Consider the following 24,725-nt stretch of genomic DNA (forward strand, 5'->3'; position numbering starts at 1 on the left):
AAAGAGTACTCCTGAAGACCAATTATCCATTTAGTTATTCTACTTGATATCATATCCAAACCTTTATTCTCAAAAATCTCCACCAATGGCTTGTGGTCTGTTCTAAGTTCGAACTCAACACCCCACAGAAATTTCTTCAATTTCTTTATAGCCCAAAAGATCGCTAAAGACTCACGCTCGACCACCGAATACCTAGTTTCTGGTTCTTTCAGGCCATGCGAAAGAAACATAATAGTCTTTATTCCTTCAGGACTCATCTGTTGCAACACGGCTCCAAGCCCTTTTTCACTTGCATCAGTAGTCAAAATAGATCTTAGATTAGTATCAAAACTCTGTAAGAACGGCGCACTAGCTAACTTCTCTTTGATAGTTAAAAATTCTTCCTGACATCCACTCGACCACGCAAAATTAGTTCCTCTCTATATTGGATGTTAGTTCTGAAAACCCTTTAATAAATTTTGCGTAATACTCAATCATGCCAAGAAAACTCATAAGCTCATCTCTAGAACTAGGTGCGGACAACTTATGAATAGAACTAACTAAGTCTTCCTTTGGTTTAACACCCTTTCCAGAGATATTATGTCCAAGATAATTCAAAGAATCTGATCTAAATTTACACTTTTCAATCTTTACTGTCAAATTGCCATTACTTAACCTAGAAAGTATATCTTTAAGACGAGAATCATGTTGCTCTGTGTCATTACCAAACACCAGAATGTGGGGGCGTGGCTAGCAGCCGGAGATGGCGGACGTCTAAACGGCGAGCTCCGGGCCGGGGAGCTTCCAAATCCTGTAATTGCGCACCTCCCGAGGAGCCGAGTCAAAATCCGGCTCCCGGACTCTGCTGGGATCGTGAGGGGAACTGCCCGGTGTCCAAGCGACCGCCTCGCAACTCGCCGCCGCCGGCTGTGTCACTGTTACCGGCGGCGCGCTGATCCTGGCCTGTGGTGGCAAGAGCGGGCTGCAGCGGCGGAGCTGGGGTGAAATCTGAGCCGAGGGACAAGACTCGGAGGGCGGCGCGGACTGGCACTGTGTCCCCTGGTCTGCGGCCTGGTGTCGGCTCGATGCGGTGAGGCCTGCGAGGTGCCCTGCCTACCAGAACCTGATCGCTGCGTGGGGGGACTCGGCTGCGGGGCGGCCGGAGGTCGGACTGCCTGCCCCATTCTGGGGGCCCCCAAACGTTGTGGAGCGGCGCTCGGCCTGGCGGACCCCCTTGGGCGGTGGCGCCCAGGTGCGCGCTGTACACCCTGCGGCCTGTGGCAGCGTGGCACGGTTATCCTGCGCCGCAGATACATCCCGGGGTGAGTGCTGGACCGGGACGGCGGTGGGGGACTCCCAGTGGACGCCGCGGATTTCTGGCGGCTGAGCATGACTGTGGGTGTCACCCTGCGACGGCTGGGCGAGAGACACCACCTGCTGTGTGCTGCCCAGCATCGACGTCCGACGCGATCCTGGAGCCCGTGAGTACCCACCCACCCAGACAATTTACCTGCCCTGACGGTAGATGAGGTGAGGCTGCGGGTGGTGGGGTCCGGGGGACGGCGCCGACGTGCCCTGAGCCTCGCAACACCCTTTGAAGATTGCCGGTGGAGGTGGCTGGTGGAGCTTGGGGCCCGAACTCCTGATTTGCAGAGAACGGAAACACGGAGACTCCCCACGCCCAAGAAGCTGGGGGACGATACGGATAACCTCTGATCCTGTGGGGTGGCTCGTTCCTTGCATTGCCCTCAATACTGGCTGACTGCACCTGCCTGCTGCCTGGACTGCATTGTGGAGGATAGCGGCTGCACCGGGGGCAATTGTGGAGGCCGTTTGAGGACTTGGCTTGTGGCTCCTGGAACGTGCATTAGGGCGGGCGCGCTCTGATATCCGGACCTGCTGCCTACCCTCCGCCTGAGTACCGCTATGGGGAGGGTCAGGCTCAAGACACCTGCATGCCCGCCTGGTGGGGACACCACGCCCCATCCCCCGACCGGTTCTGATGTTCGACCACCCCGAGCGTCCAAAACAGCCACCGGCCCCTCCAGATAAACTGGATATGATACTTAAAGAAATCAGAGACACTCGCTCGTCACTGGAGGGCCAACTGGGAGTGATATCCATAGACCTGAATCTCCTGAAAGATGACCACAGGAAGTTGGCAGACAAGGTGCGACATACGAACCAGACAGTGAAGCCTATGGTATCGCAGGTGGCAACCCACACCGAACAACTCACCCGCATGCGCCAGGAGATCGACGCACTACAGGCGCGTGCGGACGACGCGGAAGGGCGCGCGCGCCACAACAACCTCTGGATAGTGGGATACCCGGAGGGCGTGGAGGGCCCGAACCCCACGGTCCATATTGAAAACTGTCTAAAAACAGTGGTGGCCCCTACTGGTCTCTCCCCTCACTTCACTGTGGAAAGGGCGCATCGGGTCCCTGCGGGGCGTCCCCCGCCGGGGGCCAACCCCCGCCCTCTACTAGCCCGTATCCTGAATTACAGAGATCGTGACCATCTCCTGCGCGCTGCCCGGGACAGTGGACCGCTGCGTGTCGATAATACCACCGTCCTCATCTTCCCAGACTACACGCAGGCGGTGCAGCGGAGGCGCTTCTCCTTCATGGACGTGAAGGCGCGAGTACGCGCAGCGGGCCTCCCCTTCGCGCTGCTTTTCCCGGCCAAACTGAAGGTGGTCCATCAACAGCGTTCCCTCTTTTTCGACACGCCGGACAGCGCGTGGGACTGGCTGGACAGAAACTTCCCGGAGGTTCTCCCAGGTCGGAGGTTGGATACGGCGGCGCCGCGGTCGCGGAGACCCCCGCGACGGCGGAAACAGACTATGCTGACACATAGTACGCCCGCTGGCGCTCCGCCGCAGCAGCAGATTCGAGAGGGACAGCGTGCGGCGCTGTGCTCGGCCTCCTCCTTTCACTCCACCCGACCCGCGATCAGTACTAGCCCTTCCCCAGGAAACTCCACGGACTCTGACTCGGAGGGAAGTGTAGCGCTGTTCCCCTCGGACTCCACTCACCTTAGCAAAGACCCCCTGGAGAGTCTACCGGGTTGATACTATGGCTGTCGACTTTGGTTGTGTGCCTTGCTCTCCGGGGGTGCGCTTGGAAATATACATCCAGTTACTGTTTATTGATGCCAGCTCCGGTGTACACCGCCCACCTTAGTGGCGCATGGGATTATATTGTGTAATCCGGTCAAATATAGACAGCTCCCCGGCCTGCCCTGTCTTGGGTGCTTCCACGATTTGAACACGTTACTGATTTCTCAGTGTGTACTTGAGCAACTCCCCATTAGGCGATAGCACTGGTTTAGACTTTATAGACATGTTCTGTTTACAGTTTGGTCGGACGTGGTTGGGGCGTCGGACCCAGTATTGGATAACATTGTTTTTGTTTACAGGTTTGCCACAGGGTCTGGGGGATGCGGGGTTGGGGCGGGGGGGTGGGGCTGGGGGTGGGGGCGGAGGGGGGCTGAGATGGGGAGGGGGGTTTCCCGTCATGATGTCGATCCCTAAGTCTTATGTTTTGATATCCTGGAATGTGCGGGGTATGGGCTCCATTCACAAACGCCACAGAATAGCGGCCCAGTTGCACCGTCGCAAGGCCCAGATAGTGTGCCTACAAGAAACTCACCTGATACATACCGAATCCCTAAAACTGCAAAAACGCTGGAGGGGCCAGTTCTACGCCACTTCCTACTCCGCCTTCTCTAGAGGTGCCGCGGTGTGGATCCGCGCAGGGGTCCCCTTTTCCTTAGTAGAAAGCCGGGTTGATGAGCAGGGTAGATATGTGTTGTTGCGGGGGCTACTGGATGGCTCGCTAGTGGTGTTGGGCTCCTTGTACGCCCCTAATGTAGATCATGCTGAATTCCTTTCCCGCGTCTCTGTGGCCTTATCCGACTGGAGTGATTGCCCTTGGCTGCTTGGGGGCGATTTGAATGCGGTCCTTGATGTTGAGTTGGATCGATCTCACCCTCCTTTGGCGGGTACTGCTGTGCGAACCCGAACTGCGGCTCTGGGTCAATGGACGCGGGGGTGGGACCTGTTGGATCTTTGGAGGCTGCAACACCCGGGGGCTAGGGAGTATTCCTTCTACTCTTTTCCTCATCGGTTGCATACACGCCTGGACTACTTTTTGGGCTCACCGGCATTGACTTCGGCAGTTTCCCATTGCACTTATCTGGGCAAAACCCTATCTGATCATAACCCCATTGAACTGTGGCTTAGATGGGGCCGCTCCCCAGCGCCGATACCGACTTGGAGGATGCAGCCCCTCCAGTTGGAGGACCAGGTCTTCCGGGACACTTTGCAGAGGGCGATCACCACATATTTCACTGTCAATGAGGGTACTGCTTCAACACGCTCCCTAGAATGGGAAGCCTTTAAGGTGTCTATACGGGGGGTGTCCCTAGGATCCCTGGTGGGAGCCCGCAGGGAGGTGGTTCGGGACCTGTCCCAACTGGAAGCTGCGTTGCAGGCACAGGAAGTAGAGGCCCAGCGGGCGACGCAGGCTGAGGCTTCCTTACAGGAAGCCAGAGTGAAATATGCGGAAGCTCTAGAGAGACTTCGCTTATTAGATTACAGGGCATACACCCAGCGCACACATTCGGAGGCAGATAGGGCGGGCCCATTACTGGTGCGACTAATTGCCCCCCCGACCTGTCCGACCCCTATCCTGGCCATTAATACCGGACGATATGGACAGGTCCAAACCCAACTGGGGATAAACTCGGCGTTCCGGACTCATTACGAGACACTCTATGGGGCGCGCCCGCTGCCGGACACGGAGACTGTAACTGAGTTTCTGGCGCGGGCGGACTTACCGGTATTCTCTGCGACAGAGATCTACGACTTAAAGGCACCAATTACGCCAGCCGAGATCAGAGTGGCGCTTAAGTCGCTAGACCTGGGTAAGACCCCCGGCTCTGATGGGTTGCCTGTCGAATTTTACTCCACCTTCTCTTCCCTATTGATACCTAAACTACACCAACTCTATACGTCTTCACTCGCAGAAGGGAGGCTGCCCCCTACCGCTCGGGAGGCGATCGTCACTTCCCTTCTCAAGCCGGACAGAGACCCCTTAGATATGTCATCGTATAGGCCCTTGTCACTCCTCAACACAGAATACAAAATTCTTAGTAAACTCCTTGCTAACCGCCTACTTCCACTCATCTCGCGACTGATCCACACGGACCAATGTGGTTTTGTCCCACGACGGAGTACTTCGCTGAATCTCAGGCGCTTTCATGCCATTTTGCACGCCTCTGGCCCCCGGCCGGCAGACGCGGTGTGTTTATCCCTGGATATTTGATACGCTCAGCTGGACTTACATGTTGGAGGTATTGAAGAAAATGGGTGCTCCCCCAGAACTGTGTGCCTGGATCCAGTTGCTCTACATGGCCCCAACGGCCAGGGCGAAAACAGGCTCGATCATCTCCTCAGCCTACCCTATCTTCCGGGGTACACGCCAGGGGTGCCCACTATCGCCTATATTGTTCGTCTTGGCGCTTGAACCATTAGCCCAAACTCTCATGGCTCCCCATGGCATTCTGATGGAGGGCGTCTTACATTCTGTCTCGCTATATGCAGACGATATGCTGTTATACTTTCGTGCTCTCCAGGCCGACATGGGGGAGGTGGCGGATATTTTTCTCCGCTTCGGGGAGATCTCCGGGTTACGCCTCAATGCTGCCAAGTCCATAGCCTATTCTTTCAGTGACAGTTTCGTGGCACCGGAGCTCCGTTTCGGGCCCTTGACCTTCAGAGTGGCGCCGGTCACCTTTAGGTACTTGGGGATTAATATATATCGTTCCGTGCCGGATGTCATTGCAGGCAATCTGGTGCGGACCATCTCCTCCATTCGCTCTCAAATTGCATTTTGGAATACATTGCCCCTCACCGTCGCAGGACGGGTTACGATTTCCAAGATGGTGATGTTGCCCCGCCTGCTTTACTACTTCGTCAACATCCCGGTAGTGTACCCCGCTTGGATCTTTCGAGAGCTGGATACTCTGCTGATCTCGCTGATCTGGGGTGCGGGGAGACATAGGCTTGCGTTGGCAAAGCTGCGGTTACCGAATGGAGCTGGCGGGATGGGTGCACCCGATTTTAGGGCATATTGTATCGCTGGCCAGCTGCAGTGGTTGGCCTACTGGCTAGCGGGTAAAAACCTGTTTGAAATTGGCTATACCCCGACCCACTTGGCGCGTGGTGCCCTGCAATCGCTGCTGTGCCCCGGTGCCCCTCGGCCATTGAACTCTCCGGCCCTGCTGACGATAGCGCTTCATTACTGGACGCGGGCATGTAAATACGCCAAAATCCGGAATCCACCAAACATACCGCTGTGCGGCCTCTCCACGCGACGGGGAGTGTTGCGCGTCGGGCAGGTACGGCCATGGGCACAACAGGGGGTGGAGACTATAGGGGCCTTTTTCCAAGAGGGTAACCTGATGTCCCACGAAGACTTTGTGAGAGTTAACAGGGTACCTGACACCCAGTTCCTGCTCCACGCTGCGATTGCTCGCTATGTTCGGACTCACTGGCAGGTGACACCGGCAGAACCCCCCACATTCCACCTTTTGCGCTCTCTCCACTTAATGGGCCATGGACGATTTCTGGTTCGTTGGCTTTACCGGGGCCTCCGGGAACATACTCAGGTTTCAGTGGTCGCTCTCCGGACACGATGGGAGACAGACCTGTCCCGAGCACTTAGTGACAGGGAATGGGCTTATATCTTGGCGTACCCCAAAAAAGTGTCCCGCAATTGCAGATTGAAAACTATTCAACTATTTGTCCTCCACAGGGCGTATCTTACTCCCCATATACTGAGTAGGATGTACAATACGGTGGCTGCAACCTGCCCCCGCTGCCTGGCACCGGACGCCGACCTCGTACACATGCTGTGGCTATGCCCGATGCTGCGGGGATACTGGGGTGGGATAACGCATGCCTTAACCACAATTACTGACCGCCCCTCTTGGGACACTGCAGAGGCTTGTCTATTGGGCCTTTTACCGATCCCCTTGAAAGCGAAGCTGTTGCGCCGTTTCGCCAACCTGGCATTAATGCTGGCGAAGCGCCTAATAACACAGCGGTGGAAGTCCCGCACGCCGCCGAGTGTGGAGGCTTGGAAAGAAGAGTTGTTGAGGTGGGCGGTGGCGGAGCGCGAGGCGCTGTACCGGGAGGAGAGTCGGGGGCTACGCAAACGACCGATCTCCCTGGAAGGGGCGCACCTGACCGAATTATTCAAGGGCGAGATGGAGGAGGAGGATGACGTGGGGGAGGCTGTGGGGGATGTGGTGGCTGCCTCCCGGAGTTCCCCCGCATAAGCAGTGATGCCGGTAGATGGAGGTGGGTCGTTGCGGCCGAGGGTGTGGGTCTGACTCCTGGTCCTGGGATGTGTGATGTTTCGTGTGGATGTGTCTGTTTCCTGATGGGGGTGATTTTCGTGGGGGCTGGCCCCCCGCGGGCCCCCCCACCAATTGGAGGGGGATATTGCCGACCCATCTGGTTCCCCCCTTTCAGGCTGCGTGGACCGGCCTCTCCCCTTCGCCTACCGGGGGCTGGGGTGGGGATTAGCCCCTGTGCTGGCCCGCCCTTCCCCTTCCTCCTCCCCCCCCGGGATAGGCTCTGAGTCCCCCCCAGACTGAGATTGTTTTCCTTGTGGCATAGTTGGGTATGGAGGGTGGGTTCCGGGTGGGAGGTGGGGTAATGGGTCAGTTGAGCGGACAACGCTCCCCTTGGGCACAATAGGTCGGAGGCTAGGAATGTAATGCTCAGCACTGTGATAAACTGGTGGCCTCCTTAGAGGCATTACGACATTCTGGATAAGCTTCGTAGACAACGCCACAATTGGCACAGATGGTGCACAATGCCTGAATTGTATCCTGAGCTCTCTGTATAACTAAAATGCTCAATGTAATGCGTACTATGATATACCCACTTGAAAATCCCAATAAAGTTGTTTTAAAAAAAAAAAAAAACACCAGAATGTCATCTTGGTAAATGCACACACCGTCAATGCCTTTAAGTAAACTTTCCATAACCCTTTGAAAAACCGAAGACGCAGAAATGAGACCAAAAGGCATCCTAATGAAGCGAAACGTTCCAAATGGCGTAATAAAGGCCGTAAGATCTCTGCAAGATGGTTCAAGTTCAATTTGGTGGTATGCCGACGTTAGGTCGATCGTACTAAAAACCTTAGCACCACCCAATAAGACTAGTAACTCATTGATATTAGGCAGTGGATATCTGTCCACAACCACATTCTTATTCAATTGGAGCAAGTCTATGCATAGACGCAAATCCCCATTGGCTTTCCTTGCAGCGACCACTGGAGAAAGCCATTCAGTTCCTTCCACCTCTTCAATTATCCCATTTTTTTTTTAACTTGTCCAATTCCTTCACCATTTCATCTTTAATAGACAAAGGTACTCCCCTGACTTTACAAGATGAAGGAATAGAATTATTTTTCAGTTTAATCCTATGTTGATAACCCTTTAAACAACCTAATCCATCATTAAACCCATTTGGAAATTCCATCTTCAACTTTCTCGTGAATTCACAATCAACGTGTTTCTCAACAACACACAACTGGTCCTTCAACAATATCTGAGGATCAGAATTGGGATCTAAGTAAACACCAAGATCGACCTGATGAATCCAACTTATTAGACTATCACCCCTTTTTGACACATAAACCTTTCTTGAAGTCATCCTGTCTCGATACTCAATCATACCCAAAAAATAACCATGTAACTTTATAGGTTCTCCACCGTAAGCTACTGGAGTTATGTCAGCTTTGAACAAATTCACCTTATGCCTTAACTTGCTCATGTAAAATTCATTGGACACAATAGTTATTTTAGCACCAGAGTCGAATAAGACACGAGTTGAAATGCCATCATCTAAAATTTCATCAAATGGGCATGACCTCTTATTAGTAAGACAACCAATCTCAGAAATAATCTGTCCACACTCATATTCATCATAACTTGTATTGGCACCATCACCCTCACATACATCTATCTTTTTAACTCTAGGAGGAGGTTTAGTTTTACAAACTGATGGATAATGCCCCTTTTTTTTACATTTATTACAGATGTTACTTAAAACGGGGCATTTTTTATCATTCGCGAGATGACCAGATTTATCACACCTATAACATCTCAAAGAGGAAGTAGAACTACTCATCCTTCCTTTATTATTAACAAACTTCATTCACACTTTGTACTTTGGAGTCAGCTATTTTATCTTTGGTAATAATGGCAACACACTTCAACGAGTGCTCAATTCTTTTCGCCACAGCAATAACCTCATCCAAAGTAGGCTCATCCCTAAGCCATAGTTCTTCCCTAACTTTATACATGCTGCAACCCAACATGAATTGATCAGGTAAGTGCTCATCAACTAAGCCATCAAATTTGCATGAAGAAGCTAACTTCCTCAAATCAGTTAAGTAACTTTCCACCGTTTCCTCTTCATGTTGCATTCTTTTGCCAAAGTGATATCTTTCCAGAATTGTACTTATTTTAGGAAGATAATGTTTGTCTAATTTACATAAGCAAATTTCATAATCATTTAAACCTTCAGCTTCCACAGTAGACAATTCGGGTAAATGATCAAAGACATCTTGCCCTTCTGATCCCAAACAATGAAGTAATAATGATGTTTTCCTTTCTGTACTTAGCGATGCACCACATACCCTCGCATACCTTTCAAAAACTTTTTTCCATTTCTTCCATTTTATCGGGGGTTCACCCGGAGAAGCTAAGAAAAATGGAGCAGCATTGACGTTCTGCATTGCTCCAAACATCTAATGCACCACCTTATGTATGAATTTTGGTGTGCTATAACTGAAATTACAATGCTCCTGTACACGCTAATATGCTTCAACTCTGACTCACAAAACAGTATTCATACAGGTGCAAATAAGTATTTTATTTCTACCTTCCTTTTTTTTTTTTTTTTTTAAACTATATCAAAAACAACAGGAGTAATCACAATAATCACAGATACAACATTAAATGCGTGCACATCGCAGATTGGAGTGAAGGTCTTATAAATGTTGTAACTTTAGTGAGCGTGCGTATCGCTGAAACAACACGCTAATGTCACAATGTATAATTTTACCAAAATCGATGTGTGCGCAGTAAGGGGCATGCGTAACGTAGAAGCAATGCGCAAAAACTGTATCAGCTTAGAACATGCGAGGTTTAAATTTAGCGTCTCTAAAGCATGAGACTTAGGTCTATAGCGGCCGTATCGCTGGAGCAACACGTCACTAATAATAGACTTAAAGGTGTAGCGTGCGTATCGCTGAAGCAACACGACACCAATAGGAAGCTTAAATGAGTAGCGCGTATCGCTGGAGCAACATGTCACTAATAATAGACTTAAAAGTGTAGCGTGGGGAGGAGGAGCTTCGCGCGCATCCAAGATGGTCGCGTGAGCACAGGGCTCCCCGGACCCTTGCCGCTCCTCGCAACTTATCCTGACATTATCCTGGATTTGTGGATGGATTCTGGAAGATAAACCTTGGCTGAACCCATAACTCTTCTCAGAACGAAAATCGGACCGGGGGGACCTGAAATACAGCGTCTTGCATTTTGGAGGCCCACCTGGGAGCTGTGCCCGGGGCTTTGGTGAACCGTGGGGCCGGGGCGTAGTTGAACAACAACGGCATCGGAGCCTTGCCAATGACCGCGCCCTCACTTTCAGTTTCGCTTTTGCACTTCTGCATGTCCTGATCGAGGAGCTACTTTGCACGGCTGGGGCGTCCTCCGGCCTTGGTACTGGACTGATTTGTGCCTTTTTCTCAACTCTCCCGAGCGGGCTCTCGGACAGTTTGTGTCTGATCTGCTGGTGCCCCTTTGCTAGCGGTCCGGGCGGACCCCACCGGTGAGCATCGCCCGACATGGGGGGCAAGGGGGATCCCGAGAAACGGAGAACCAATACATCCCTGCGTGGAGGACCGGTCCAGAGTAACATCATGGATCGCTATACCCAGGGTAAAGGGACCCCCGGGCCGGCGGGTGCCATCATGGAGGACTCCGGTGGGGGTCCATCCGTCCCCACGGAATGGTCGCTGCAGGACGTTATGGGCGCCATCAACGGCATACGGGAAACCATCGCCCAGCAGTACGAGGCTCTGGCCCGTAAAATTGACACGGTTGCCATTGATGTCACGTTAATCCGGGCGGATCTCTCTAAGACTAACGAGAGGGTTCAATCGTTGGATTTGAGGACATCCACTCTTGTCACGGACGTATCGGACCTCCAGGCAACTCTTGGCGATCTAAAGTCTGCAAACGATGCGATGTCCCAGCTGCTGGAGGATTTCGAGGGTCGGGCACGACGCAATAATATCCGTGTCATAGGTGTACCGGAGACTTCCAATGATCGTCCGGTGGACCTTATGGTCGAGGACCTCATCCTCAATCATCTTGCTCCTTCAGGCCTGAGCAAGTTCTTTGCCGTGGAGCGTGCCCATCGTGTCCCGGGCGGTAGGCCTCGACCAGGCGCTCCCCCGAGGCCTATCATTGCAAAACTTTTTCATTACAGAGACCGGGATGCGATCCTGCAGGCCTCAAGGGTGCACGGCCCAGTCAAATATGAGAATTCCTCAGTCAACCTCTTCCCGGACTTCACCCAACTCGTTCAGAAACAGAGAATGAGCTTTCAGGGGGTGAAGCGCCGTCTTCGAGATCTGGACATCAAATACTCTATGCTTTTCCCTGCCAGGCTTCGTGTGGAATATGAAGATCGGACTCTCTTCTTTGAACGCCCCGACACAGTGAGTGACTGGTTGGATTCCCTGCCGGAACCGGGAGACCGAACTGGGCATACTGGCGGTGCCGAGGGCGGTGGGCCTCTGCAGGAATAATTCTTGGTCCTCCACTTTGACATTTCCTTCTGTGCTCAGCCAGGTTCTACTTCAATTGTATATTTCGTCTAATAATGTTTCGTTTGGGTGCGGGCGGGGATGGGTCCCTTTCCTCCTCTAGGGTCTTTTTGTAGCATGGGATTGTTAGGGCGACAGGCACACTGCAAGTTGGGGGGGCTGTATAGTCCGCAGGGGTGCAGGGTGGGGGGGGGTGGCAATGGTGTGGGGGTGGGAGGGTGGCAGTGGTGGGTGGGTTGTGTGTGTTTTCTTTTTCAAGGCGGTGTTATTGTTTTCTTTCAATTTCAGGTGTCTGGCTGCGTGCCCGTGGTCTCCAGCTTCTTGTGTTGGGATGGGGGGGGACGGGTTGAAACTGATGTCTTGGAACGTCAACGGATTGGGGGACCGTATCAAACGTGGGGTTGTGTTGCAATATTTGCGTCGATTGGCCCCCTGATGTGGTATTTCTTCAAGAGACGCACTTGGTGGGAAATGTATGTCATGCTATGAACAGGGGGGGCTACCGACTGGTCGCACACTCTGGCTTCACCACTGGCTCCAGAGGGGCGGGCATCTTACTGCGCTCTTCCCTCCCGCTTGAGATTGACAAAGTTACTCTTGATGATAGAGGGCGCTATGCGTCTTTAACTGGGCGGTGGGAGGGGCAACCTCTTTCATTGGTTTCGGTCTATGTTCCCCCAGGCCTCCAGACCTCCACTTTCTCTGATGTGGGTCGTATGTTACTTGAACTTCCTGATAGTCTCCTGATTGTGGGTGGGGATTTTAATTCCGTGATTTCTGGCGAGTTAGATCGTTACCCTCCCAGGGCCCTCTCTGCCGCCCAGGCGTGGCTCGGCGGGTTCTTGGACACTTTCGGTCTGGTGGACTGCTGGAGGTTGATACATCCGACACAGAGTCAGTACACATTCCACTCCGGGGCCCACGGGAGTCTTTCCAGACTAGATTATTTTCTAATGCCCGCGGCCCAGACCACCCGGGTCCGGGAGGTTAAGCACCTGGCCCGGGGCATCTCCGATCATTCCCCATTGTGGCTCCTCTTTGACACGGATCGCCCCCATTAACCCCTGGTACTTGCGTGACCCCAATATTCGCAAGGGTCTCATTAAGTCGCTAGATCAGTTTTTCTGGAGAATGAGGGGTCCGTCTTGTCCTCAGTGTCCCTGTGGGAGGCCTTCAAAATGGTTCTCCGAGGACACGCCCTATCCCTGATCGTGGAGGCCAAGAAAGCTAAGAACGGGGAGGTGGTTGCATTGGAGGCTGAGATATCGGGGTTGGAGGCTGCCCTGGAGACGGGTGTCACTCAGGACGGGCTCCATGCCCTCAGCCTGAAGCGGTTTGAATATAAGTCCCTTGTTACGGATGCTGCTCGGACAATGTATAGGGAACAGCAGGGTAGACTGTATGATGCTGGAGATAAGGCAGGTAAATTGATCGCTTGGCTTGATAAGAAGGAGAGAGTGAATCGAGTGGTCCCCGTGCTCCAGACATCGGAGGGAGTGAGTGTGACTGACCCTGGTGAGATTGTGGAGTGTTTTGCGGACTACTTCTGTGCTGTGTACTCCCCGGTGTCTACTAGAGATGAGGCTGACTCTCGTCACTTGTTGAAGGATATTGCTTTGCCCTGCTTGTCGGTGGAGGAATGTGAGCAGATGGATGCCCCACTTTCGGTTGACGAGATTGCAACCGCGATTCGTTCCCTTCGCTCAGGCAAAGCTATGGGCCCCAACGGACTCCCGATTGAACTCTATAAACTGCAACCGGATAAACTTGCGCCATTTCTCCGTCGTATGTTCTCGGAGTCGCTTGAACTCGGCTCTCTCCCTGATGACCAACGCCTGGCCACTATAGTCGTGATTCCCAAGGACGGTAAGCCTCGGGATCGTTGTGCCTCGTATCGACCTATTTCTCTGCTAAACGCAGAGCCGAAAATCCTTGCCAAGGTTCTTGCGAACCGCCTGCTCACTGTTATTTGCGATCTGGTGCATCCGGATCAATCCGGTTTTATCCCGCACCGGAATACGGCCCTTAACTTGCGGCGCCTACATGGCGTACTTGCAAGGGCGGAATATCTTTCAGAGCCGGCCATCTTGGTTTACCTGGACGCCACGATGGCCTTTGATACGATAGAATGGCCGTATCTTTGGGCCGCCCTGGCAAAGTTTGGCTTCGGGGCGGGATTTATTAGTTGGGTTAAACTCTTATACGCTGCCCCGCTGGCACAGGTTGTCGTTAACGGGAGGGTTTCCCGGCCTTTCGTTCTTGGGAGGGGCACTAGGCAAGGGTGTCCGTTGTCTCCCCTGCTCTTCGCGTTGGCTTTGGAACCGCTTGCGGCTTGGCTTCGTTGGGAACCGTCGATAAGAGGGATCCAGTGGGCCCCTGGCTTCGAGAATCGTGTTTTGTTGTACGCGGACGACATTCTCTTGTACCACACCTCACCACGTAAGTCACTTAATGTGCTCTTTGACGTCCTCACTTCCTTCGGCACGAACTCTGGTTTGATCATTAACTGGTCCAAATCTTGTGTCTATGCTATCTCCGGTGGCTTTCCTCTCTTGCCTTCTCGTTTTCCCATTAAGGTGTCCAGCTCCGGCTTTACGTACCTGGGGGTGTACGTCTCATTGGATCCTGCTGTCCGCTACGAGCGTAATCTCCTCTCTCCACTCCGGAGATTGAGGTTAGATGTGGCCCGCTGGTGTAAGCTTCCCTTGTCTCCCCTCAGTCGCGCGGCACTTTTTAAAATGATGTCTCTTCCCCGATTTCTTTACGCACTTCAGAACTCCTTTGATATTATTCCGGCGGCCTACTTCCGGGAAGTAGAGAGCTTACAAAGGAGCCTTGTTTGGGGCGGTCGTGCGCTTATTGCTCTTGCAAAACTGACTCTCCCCTGGTACGACGGGGGCATTGCGCTCCCGGACATCAGGAGGTACTATTGGGCTTCCCAGCTATCTGCCATTAACCATGCCACGTACTCGCCTGGTCCGAATCCGGCTTTCGAAATGGATAGGTTTTTGTTGCCTGGCGGCAACTTTAACAGAGCGCTTTACTCTCGATCTGCTGGGAGAACCTTAACCGGTCCCACTAAGATAGCCGTACGCTTGTGGAAAGCTGCAAATGTGGCCATGGGCTGGAATGATCGCTTGACGGGCGCGACCCCCTTGTTTGCGTCTGACAGATTGGGAAGCCTCTGGACGACGAAGGGATTCGAATGTTGGGACACGATTGGCATCAGCAGAGTAGGTGACCTTTGGGTGAAGGGTGCGGTTAAATCCTTCGCTGCGCTGCAGAGTGAGTACGAATTGAGTGAGAGGGAGTTCTTTCAGTACGTTCAGGTTCGCCAAGCTTTACTCTCGTCCATCGGAGCGGGGACTGCAGTCCCTGTGTCTTCGCCACTCGAGGACCGCATACTCGACGGTCACTTGCCCGACAGTACTATTTCCCTTATCTATAAAAAACTAATAAACATTCGGGCGGATCTTCTCGTGCATCTGCGGGAGGCGTGGATCGGAGATGGGGTGGAACTGGACGACGAGGACTGGCAGTCTGCGCTGTCCTCCCCTAAGGAGGTGGCTATACCCGCGCGTCTCCGTCTTGTCCAGCTTAAAATTCTCCACCGTGTCTACGTGACGGGCCCTCGTTTAGTTCTGATGGGTTTCTCCGAGGACGGGCTCTGTAGGCGCGGCTGTGGGCTCAGCGCCACTTTTCTCCATGTTCTCTGGGAGTGCCGTGAGGTTGCGGAGTATTGGCGCCGGGTGCACGCGGTCATGGAAAGTGTCACTGGGGTCGCCCTGTTGCCTGAGGTTCGCCGATGTGTGCTGAACGTGTGGGAGCCTAACGATTATAACGCGGCTCAGACTCGGTGGGCGGCCCTCGGGAACATGGTTGCTAAGAGGGACATCGCACAGCTTTCGGGCTCCCGGCGGCCTCCTACTGTGTCAGTATGGAAGGAGAACATGGACTGGTGCATGTGCAGAGAGAAGACTGTGTATGTGGCCCGGGGCAAGCCGGGGGCGTGGGGCAGAATTTGGGGCCAATGGAACGTGTACCGTGGGAACATCTGCACACCCCCCCTCGTGGACTCAACTGATGCTGACTTGTCCTCCTGATCCTGAGGTTCCCGGACTATTGCATTTCATCTGCAGATGGTTGTGGCTCTCCCGTCGCCCCCACCTCCCCCTTGATCATCCTCATTGACCACCCGAGGGTGGATTTGGTACTGTGTGGACCCCCAGCCGTGGTTAGACGCCTCTTTCTCGATGATTTCCGCCTTGTCTTTTGGTGTTATTTTACTTTTCTTTTGTTTGTATTTCTCAAAATTTATGTCTCCGGATACCTTCTGAGGTGCACTCAGTATTCTGTCAACTCTGCTGAGCCCCAGGGGGCCCATCGCTTTCTTGATGTTGTTAAACATGTACATATTAGCGGCCGGCCCTGGTGGTTGTAGGCCCATGTTTGTATTGATTCTTGTGTGCAATAAAGGTTTTATTTAAAAAAAAAAAAAAAAAAGTGTAGCGTGCGTATCGCTCAAGCAACACGACACCAATAGGAAGCTTACATGAGTAGCGTGCGTGTCGCTGTAAGATAGAACAACACAAAATTGCCTCCCAGTGCAGTGGGTCTGAAGAACACCAGAATGAATCTCCTCGTTACCTATACCTCTGGTATCCAAGAAATCAGCCTTGACGAAATAACAACAAAGACCGTAACTAGGCAACCACGTCAGTACTGCTCATCACGCACTCCTATGTTGGCATCAATCACGTGTTCCACATCTCCTTGAATCTTTCCCGTCATGTTGAAAGCTCAACAATGGGAATGGAGTGTCACGTGCAGCGTGAGTAGCTCTCTAGAGTCACTTGTTTACTTTTAAACCTTTAACTGATTTCGCATTAGAAATAACAACAAAGACCGTAACTAGGCAACCACGTCAGCACTGCTCATCACGCACTCCTACGTTGGCATCAATCACGTGTTCCACATCTCCTTGAATCTTTCCCGTCATGTTGAAAGCTCAACAATGGGAATGGAATGTCGCGTGCAGCGTGAGTAGCTCTTTAGAGTCACTTGTTTACTTTTAAACCTTTAACTGATTGTGTATTAGTGTAGTTCAAGGCAGTGAAATATTAAACTTGAATAAGAATACTTGCGATCTCAGACTTGAATATAAACGCTGAACATTATTCTGTATTTTGATGATACTCAAACGGCACAAAAAGATAAGCAGCACACACCGATGGCTCCCAACTCAAATTCTAATCCTCCCAAGAGATTACAAGCGAGCGCTGTGTGTCGGTAACTACTTCCGATTTAGAATAACTAGCGTTTAAAGCGCAAGTGAGATTTATGTCAATAAAGTAAATCCATGCAGCTTTATAACGTGCAGTCTCACCACCACCTTGAAAGTTGACGCGTGTTAGGATCTTCTTCTTGAAAGGACTGCCGACTACGCCAGTGTTGCATTTGAAAGCAGGCTCCCACAAGATTAAGTTGAAGAAGATGAATTTATTCTTTACAGAAAGATCCTATCCACCAGTAAACAAGATCAGCTCCAACCGCTATCCTCCAGAACCTTCTAATGGCCCAACCTTCCAACTACACATAGATTCTACAGAAATCCAGTATGTCATACATGGCAACCACAAGTATGTCATACACAGCAACCACAATGGAAATAGAAGATACCACCGCTTTTTTAACTTCCACCCTTTGTTTGTTAGCACCTCTTGTACTTGTCAAAATTTCTCCTCCCGAGCCTCAATATCTCTCATACATAATGTGTCTTTAACTAACTATGAGATCATATGAACCTACCTGCAAGAAAAAGAAAATATTGCAACCTGAGCAAACTTTTACATTGAAGGCTAAAGGTTAAACAGAATCCAAATGCTTAAGGCCTTTCATCAAGTTAACATGGCAAACTTTTCGGTACACGTTTAAATGCAAGGTTATAGATACAGATAAAGTAACATTATAAATACAGGGTACTATTGAAGTGAATACATCATTATATAAGAGTTAACATTATTATTCAAATCACACAAATGCAGATATATGTGTGCACCGTAAATGCGCCTTCAGGATCTGGGCAAGGGCACCACTTTACGTTAATGATACTAAAGTGCACAAATATATGATACCACATATACGTATTTGTGGCATAATCAAAATGCAAAAATGATGGAGCCTAAATGACACTGATCCACATATACGTAATCTTTTTAAATGGGTTTTCAAATTGAAAATGTCATTAACTTCGGGATATCATGTTTACACATTCTTTCCATAGGAAATACTACAATTTTTGAGTTAGCTTGTACAGAGAATATCTTTTGCACAACTGCAAAGATCCAAGGATTGCTTACAAATGTAGTTACCCAAGAGATCCTGCATGCAGCAGATAACTAATGACACTGGCTGCAACACCTCCGTGTTTGTCTTGGTTGCAAAAGCGATGCAGTGTGTCTTTGCTGTGTTTTCATTGTGTCTTGCCTTTGAATTGCAACCACATTTTTACTTGAATTATTGCAACAATCTTATGTAGTGTGAATCCATACTGCATAGCCATACGTATATAGTGTAATTCGGCTTCCCTTAAAGGTAATATTCCCAGGGAATTTCAGAAACTTTGTGAGAGAATGAATTCTCGATTGTCTTGGATGTGAAATTAACATTAAAACGTTCAGTTTGTGCCTTCTCCTTATAAAGAGACAGTAAAGTTTCATTATTTCTACACAAAAAAATAGTACCCTGTATTTATAAGTGGCTCAGGCTCTACGTCATCTATATGATCTCAATCATCACATTTCATATTTTTCAGTGAACCTACTTTTAAATAAAAGCCGTCACTCTTGTGAATAGCGTTCCAAGGCCACTTGTAAAATGGCAGTTTCTTCTATGAACATGGACATTAATCCAGCTTGAAGTTCAATTTTATTTGGATTGTCGTCCTGCTATTGTTTTAAAAAATGCATAACATCTCAGAAATAGTATCAATACCACAAACATGGAATGTAAACATTTAACTCCCAAAATGTATGATGGAAGCTACATTTTACCTCTTGATAATCACAAATCCGAAGAAATTAAAGTTATTCCTCTCTGCCCAGTCCTGTGAAAATGAGAGTGCTTGGTAAAAGTGCTGCAGAGGGGCAGCTGCTTGGGCATACTCAGTAGGGTGAGATCTGCCCCCCTCGGCCTTTCACCCCAAAGTTTCCCATTGACAAAATGTATTTTGCATTTGCTATGACCTATGTGTTCGTCTTTCTCATGTAAAGCTCTCTCTCCATGTTTGGCGCTTCTCCATGGATAGCATGTTTATCCATGAGGGTGCAAGACTACAATTATGAAGTGCAGTACCTAGACCAGGAATAAAGAAGAAAATGTGGCAGATTCTCTGACTCTTCTGCCAATTTCTGCTAAAGAGGTACCCACAAACAAATAGGATCACTGTCCCGTGGTTGTGGGATGACACCGTCCCTTGCATTTGTGAAACAGAACGAAAGGAGCATTCTGATTCTGATGTAACTTTTCAAGAGATAGTGAGAATGGTGAAAGAGGGCTGGCCACAGAAGAGGAGTTTAAGTGAGAATTTATTTGCATTCTGGAAAGGGAAAGATGAATTTTCTAGGGTGAGGTGCTGATGAGAGGAGAACATAATGTGCCCTTGGTGAGTTGAGACAGAGAGCTTTAGACATTTGTCACAAAGGACACTTAAATGTATTAAAACAACTTAAGAGGAATGTTAAGGATACTCATTGGTGGCCTGGCACTGACAGGGAAGTAGAAAGTAAAGTGAGAGAGCTTATGGAGTGTGAAAATTTGGATAAGTCACAGATGACATTTAATCCTCCCTTATATCCTATTACCCTACACAACATGTGGTGGGAAAGGGTTGATATTTATATTTTGGTCCCTCTACAGGAATCTAATGGGGAAATGAACTTCTTAATTTCTCTGATGCATCATTTTCCTAAGTGGCCTATGGCAGAAAAAGCTGATGCGGACTCTCTGGTACACTTTTTGGACAGGTCATTTTTGAGGGAGCTGCTCTATGCACAGTTATTGATAATGGTCCACAGTTTGAGTCTGACAGGATAAGTTTATTTTTTAATGGATTGGTATAATCCATTACACAAATTCTGTGTATCAACGAGGTGGTAATGGGTGTGTGAAGAAAGTGAATAGAGTTCTTAAGGGCATGATACAGTTGGTGAGAAACAATAATTTGTATTAGAACATTGAAGTACAGTAAATAATGAAAGGAAGGAACCCATTCACCAGAGACACAATGGGGTCAATGTTTAAATCTAGAATGGATAAGTGGTCACCTGAGATTTTCAGACGCTAAATCTTGGATGCAAAGAAGGCTTACATGGACAATTATGATTCTAAACACGAGAAAAAGATGTTTAAGTTAAGTCAATGAGATAGAATTAAGAAACGTGGTTTAGGTAGACAACCATTGGAGGTTGAAAATGTTTTATGTAATTCTGCTTTTTTGAGTGATGGTGAGGTGTAGCATTTGAGGCAGCAGAGGTTCCTGGCCATTTGATTGGGTTGTTGCTGAGCTAGAGGAAAATGGGCTAGTCTAAATTAAATATGCTGATCATTTGTAAGAGAATTTTTTACAGTGTTTTTTGGGAGTGAGGGAAAAGCTCGTTAGCACTGATTAGCAGTGGTAAATTGCACAGAGTCGTAGGGCTAACAAAAGCAAATTCAGTAAAACAGTAGGGGAGAAGGCAAAACATTTTGGAGAAGACTGCCCCAAGGCTGACAGGTTATGGGGTGGCTTCTAAGGACCTCATTATAGAGGCTCTATAATTCTAGTGTAGTACCAGGAGTAAGGTCCCATTGACATTATACATTTTGTGATATTACTGCAGCCCACACAGGGATTTTTCTGCTATAAGAGGCAACATTTGTGGTTGAATTACCAGAAAAAACCAGCAGGAATCAGAACAGTAAATGTGCTTCCTGTATGTGATCCCCCTAAAGTTTATACTCTCTGTTATTCCCCCCTCTGAGAATTACCACTCCCACCCACGCTTCTTATATACTGCAAAGATACCAGAAACCACAAAACAAAGTCGTATTGTTTATGGATATTTCGAAACCTTTGTTTCACAATCAAAATCCATTAAAAACAGATAAAACATGTAAAAAGTGCCAATACATATAATTAAAAGTCAATATACAGAGGTCAAAAACAAAGTCCTATATTGCAATATTGGTGGAATGCATAGAGATGATTTCAGAAATTAGTGGGGAATGTCTTTAGCACAAGTTGTGACAAAACATGTTTTAATTGGGAAACAACCTTTACATCGCGGTCACTACACCGCGATGCCGTTACAACGCAGTTGTTACTACGGCCGCGTTCTTACCATGCAATGCCATTACTACGCAAGTCATTACATCGACTTGTAGTAGATGGCGTGCTAACATTAGGAATAGTATAGTTTACTATTTGAACACCTTCCCTACTGTTGCGTAGGCTGGAGTTGAAATAGTAAATTATACATTTCTAATGTCAGCGTGCCATCTACTGCAAGTCGATGTAATGACTTGCGGAGTAATGGCATTGCGTGGTAACAACGCAGGCGTTGTAACAACCGCGTTGTAATGCCACCCGCTGTAATGACTCGCGTTGTAACGAGTCATATTCATTTTAATTGTACAACAAGTGTCAATAAACCTAGAGGTAATCGATTTGTTTGTCACTGCAACAGAAACATGTTTGTGTCAATTAATTTAGGAGCTATAAATGGGTGTGTGAGATCTTTTAAAAAACACTAGTTGAAGCAAAAACATTGTAATTTTATTTTTTAGGTAACACTCAGAATTTTGAAAAACCTTTTGAGGGCTCTAAGATAAACCCAGGATCCATGGCATTGGCTCTATATTCAGCCTTATATTCGTATTCAGGTTGGGATGCCTTGAACTATGTCACCGAAGAAATGAAAAATCCAGAGCGGTAACAGTCTTTTAATGTTTACTATTTTGAAGACAATCATTAGTTTTACCTACTTTGAACATAGACTTTAGCTTTATTTTTACCTGATTTTCATTGACTTTGATTCAACAAAATGGCAGGTATCATGGTAGCAACATCACATACCCTTTGATATTAAAGAGAAGACAACTAATCCCACACGTAGACCCTCAGTAGTCTCCTACTGGTTGCAAAAGGGCTTGAAGATGGAATAGAAAATATGGGAAAACAATAGGAACATTAGAGTAGGGTGGCCAGATGACTCTGTCACTGGGACAGTGCATTCTGGCATTTGTGGTCTTGGTTCATTTTAATTCACTTGGACCATCACAACTTATAACAATGATATGTAAATGCAAAGTCCTGGAATGGAAAGAGGCATCATGGAGCCATCTGGTCACCCTAAATTAGATCCTTGGATAGTTTTCACTCCGGCTGCATCCTTTATGACTCCTGAGACTAACAGTATCCTGCCAGTGGTATCAAAGGCCAGAGTAGGGCTAGCGGTTGCTATGATGTTTAAAGAGAATTAATGTATTCTCTCGTGTCCCAAGGGGAAAAAAGTGATATTGTTGTTGTAGCTTCCAGGTCAAGAGAAAAGCACATTGTACTTCCAGTGCAAGAAGTGTCCTAATGAGAGTGTTCACAATTGGAACATGACAGGTCCCTTTTCTGCAGAATAGCCACATTTCAATCAGCTGAGTTTGATTTAGGGAACCACAGAGTGTGCCTATTAATGCCCTGAGAAATAACTCATCTGATGCTGATGGGAAAATCGCTGCATTGGTTAATCTACCTGTCAGAATGTGACTTAAGTGTTTCTGAATAGCATTGAAATGGTTACACTATTATGTGGAACCAGACAGCTAAGATTGGAATGGCCAGCTGTAGATTCTTCATGGAAACCCCTCCTCCACCTCCCTCACAAAACATCTTGATATGCATATGGTATAAAATCCTCAGGTGGTCTGGCTCTAGCACTATGAAATCATTTTAGAATCCAGTACTTACATAACTGAATTTAGTTAGTTGTCTACCACTTAACAGTGCTCGCAGACATCTGGGGTTGATCACAAATTATCTTTGTTGTGTATTTGAAGTGTTTGTGATCTGCCATTGTGTTATTATTAGGAAATGGGGTGTATTATATTGTGTGGTTGTAAGACCTCGCACTGTCATACACTTACCAACCCCCTTTAGATACAGTAGGATTCAGCTGTAAAACCATCAGCTAAACCCTGGGTGGCTGTTGCACGGAGCAACAAGGTTTACAAAGAGGAACAAGTGTAAAGCATTTAAAAAACCAAAACTATTGGAGACGAAATCGACACAACACTCAAGAAACCCCACACCAATTTATAAACGTAGACTGTATTTTTATATGAACTTGACACTAGAACGATAAAAATCCTCCGGTGGGTGCTAGAGTTATAGATTTTACAAGGAATAATAAATCAATCAAATTCACCCAACTGTGAACAAGTCTTGGCAAAGTCAATGAATTGGACACTTGAAAACTTTTTCAAAGAAATCTTAGGTAAGTGTACTCGCGGTCAGTTAGAAGTACTTGGGGCAACAAACTCTGGCTGGGAGCTCATCTGGGAGACCAGCCAGTTCCTTAGAAACAGGTACCTCCACAGGAAAAGCAGTCCTTCAGCAGTTCAAGGCACTTTATGTACGTTGCAATGGATTTTTATGAGGTTTTCCTGGTGGAAGGCATGAAGGATACTGAAGATGCTCTAAGGATGCTGTAGATGTAACACGGTTGATGAGGGTCTTCCTGCAGGGGTTCCTCAGTCAACAAAGATGGTGAGGGGGTCCTGGTTGCAGGGTCAATATCCCATGAAGTCCTCTCCAGTCTGGCCAAGGTCTAGTTACCACTTGACTACCAGTTGCCCCTTGTCACAGTCATGGGCCTATTCTTTCTGGGTTGATAACCTGCCTTCTGAGATTCCGAGCAGCTGTATGACAGCACTCCTGTGTTCAGGAAACTCCGGTACAACTCTGTGCATTGGTTTTGGGTCATTGATGCTGCATGGCAGTGGTGGTAGTGACTTGAAGATTTTGGGCTATCAGCTAGCCCCAACAGGCTTCTTCAGTTGTTGTGTCCCTGTGCTTCGAACAGGAAGCCCTTGGCTTGACTGAGCAGGACATAACAGGCACAGTCCCTCTCTTCACCAGCTACCAGGTGCAGCAGGTACAGTTTTCGATGGTGCAGCCTATCTATGCTGGTCCATCAGTGCAGAAGGTCAGTTCTTCTTCCAAGGCTGTTGAGATCTGAGGTCTGGGTGCCACAGATGCTCCCTTTATGCTCAGAAAATGCCCCCGCGGCAGGATACGGTGGTAGCGTATGGGCTACTAGGTTCCCTCCCACATGGTGGCCATTTCCTGTGGAGTGTGCCATCTCGCTATCCGGGAATGCCGGTTCTGTCTAGTCCCAAGATGGCGAGAGCCCTCACCTGGTGTTCAGACCTCATTAGCTCACTCCCAGGGTGTGGGTACCTCAGGTCTACACACTTGTGGGGAAACTGGTTTGGCAACTGGTTGCCCCTCTCTGCTCCCCGTGTTAGCCTGTCTGACTAAAGAATGGGGCAGCCCTCCTCCCTGGTGTGATACATCTTCCCTTCAATGGTGGCTTCCCCTTTAAAACCTGACTTTTGGGGCAAACACCTAAGTTGCTTCCTGCAGGAGGGAGGTAACACCTCCCAGCCCTGCAGTTCCTCATTATTCTCTTTCTTGAGAGTTGTTGGCATGTCTGTCGAGGAGGGCAAAAGGATGTCTTATGGAATATGCTCCATATGTTTCCAATAAGGTAAAGGAGTTGTAAAGTCAACAGA

At 48.9% G+C, this 24,725-nt stretch overlaps 1 protein-coding gene across 4 annotated transcripts in view; it reads left to right on the plus strand.

Moving 5' to 3' along the window:
• Positions 1-24,725, plus strand: part of LOC146832697 (Y+L amino acid transporter 2-like) — a 395,072-nt gene that overhangs the window by 212,606 nt on the left and 157,741 nt on the right. For 3 of the 4 annotated variants that reach the window (XM_085605978.1, XM_085605979.1, XM_085605980.1), the window contains one exon: positions 21,726-21,870. The exons of the other annotated variant lie outside the window; for it this stretch is intronic. In XM_085605978.1, coding sequence (XP_085462104.1) covers positions 21,726-21,870 — 145 coding nt within the window. The remainder of the gene's footprint in view (positions 1-21,725; positions 21,871-24,725) is intronic. 4 annotated transcript variants of the gene reach the window in all.

The sequence above is a fragment of the Triturus cristatus genome, chromosome 5_1, assembly GCF_964204655.1.
Source record: "Triturus cristatus chromosome 5_1, aTriCri1.1, whole genome shotgun sequence".
Taxonomy (NCBI): domain Eukaryota; kingdom Metazoa; phylum Chordata; class Amphibia; order Caudata; family Salamandridae; genus Triturus; species Triturus cristatus.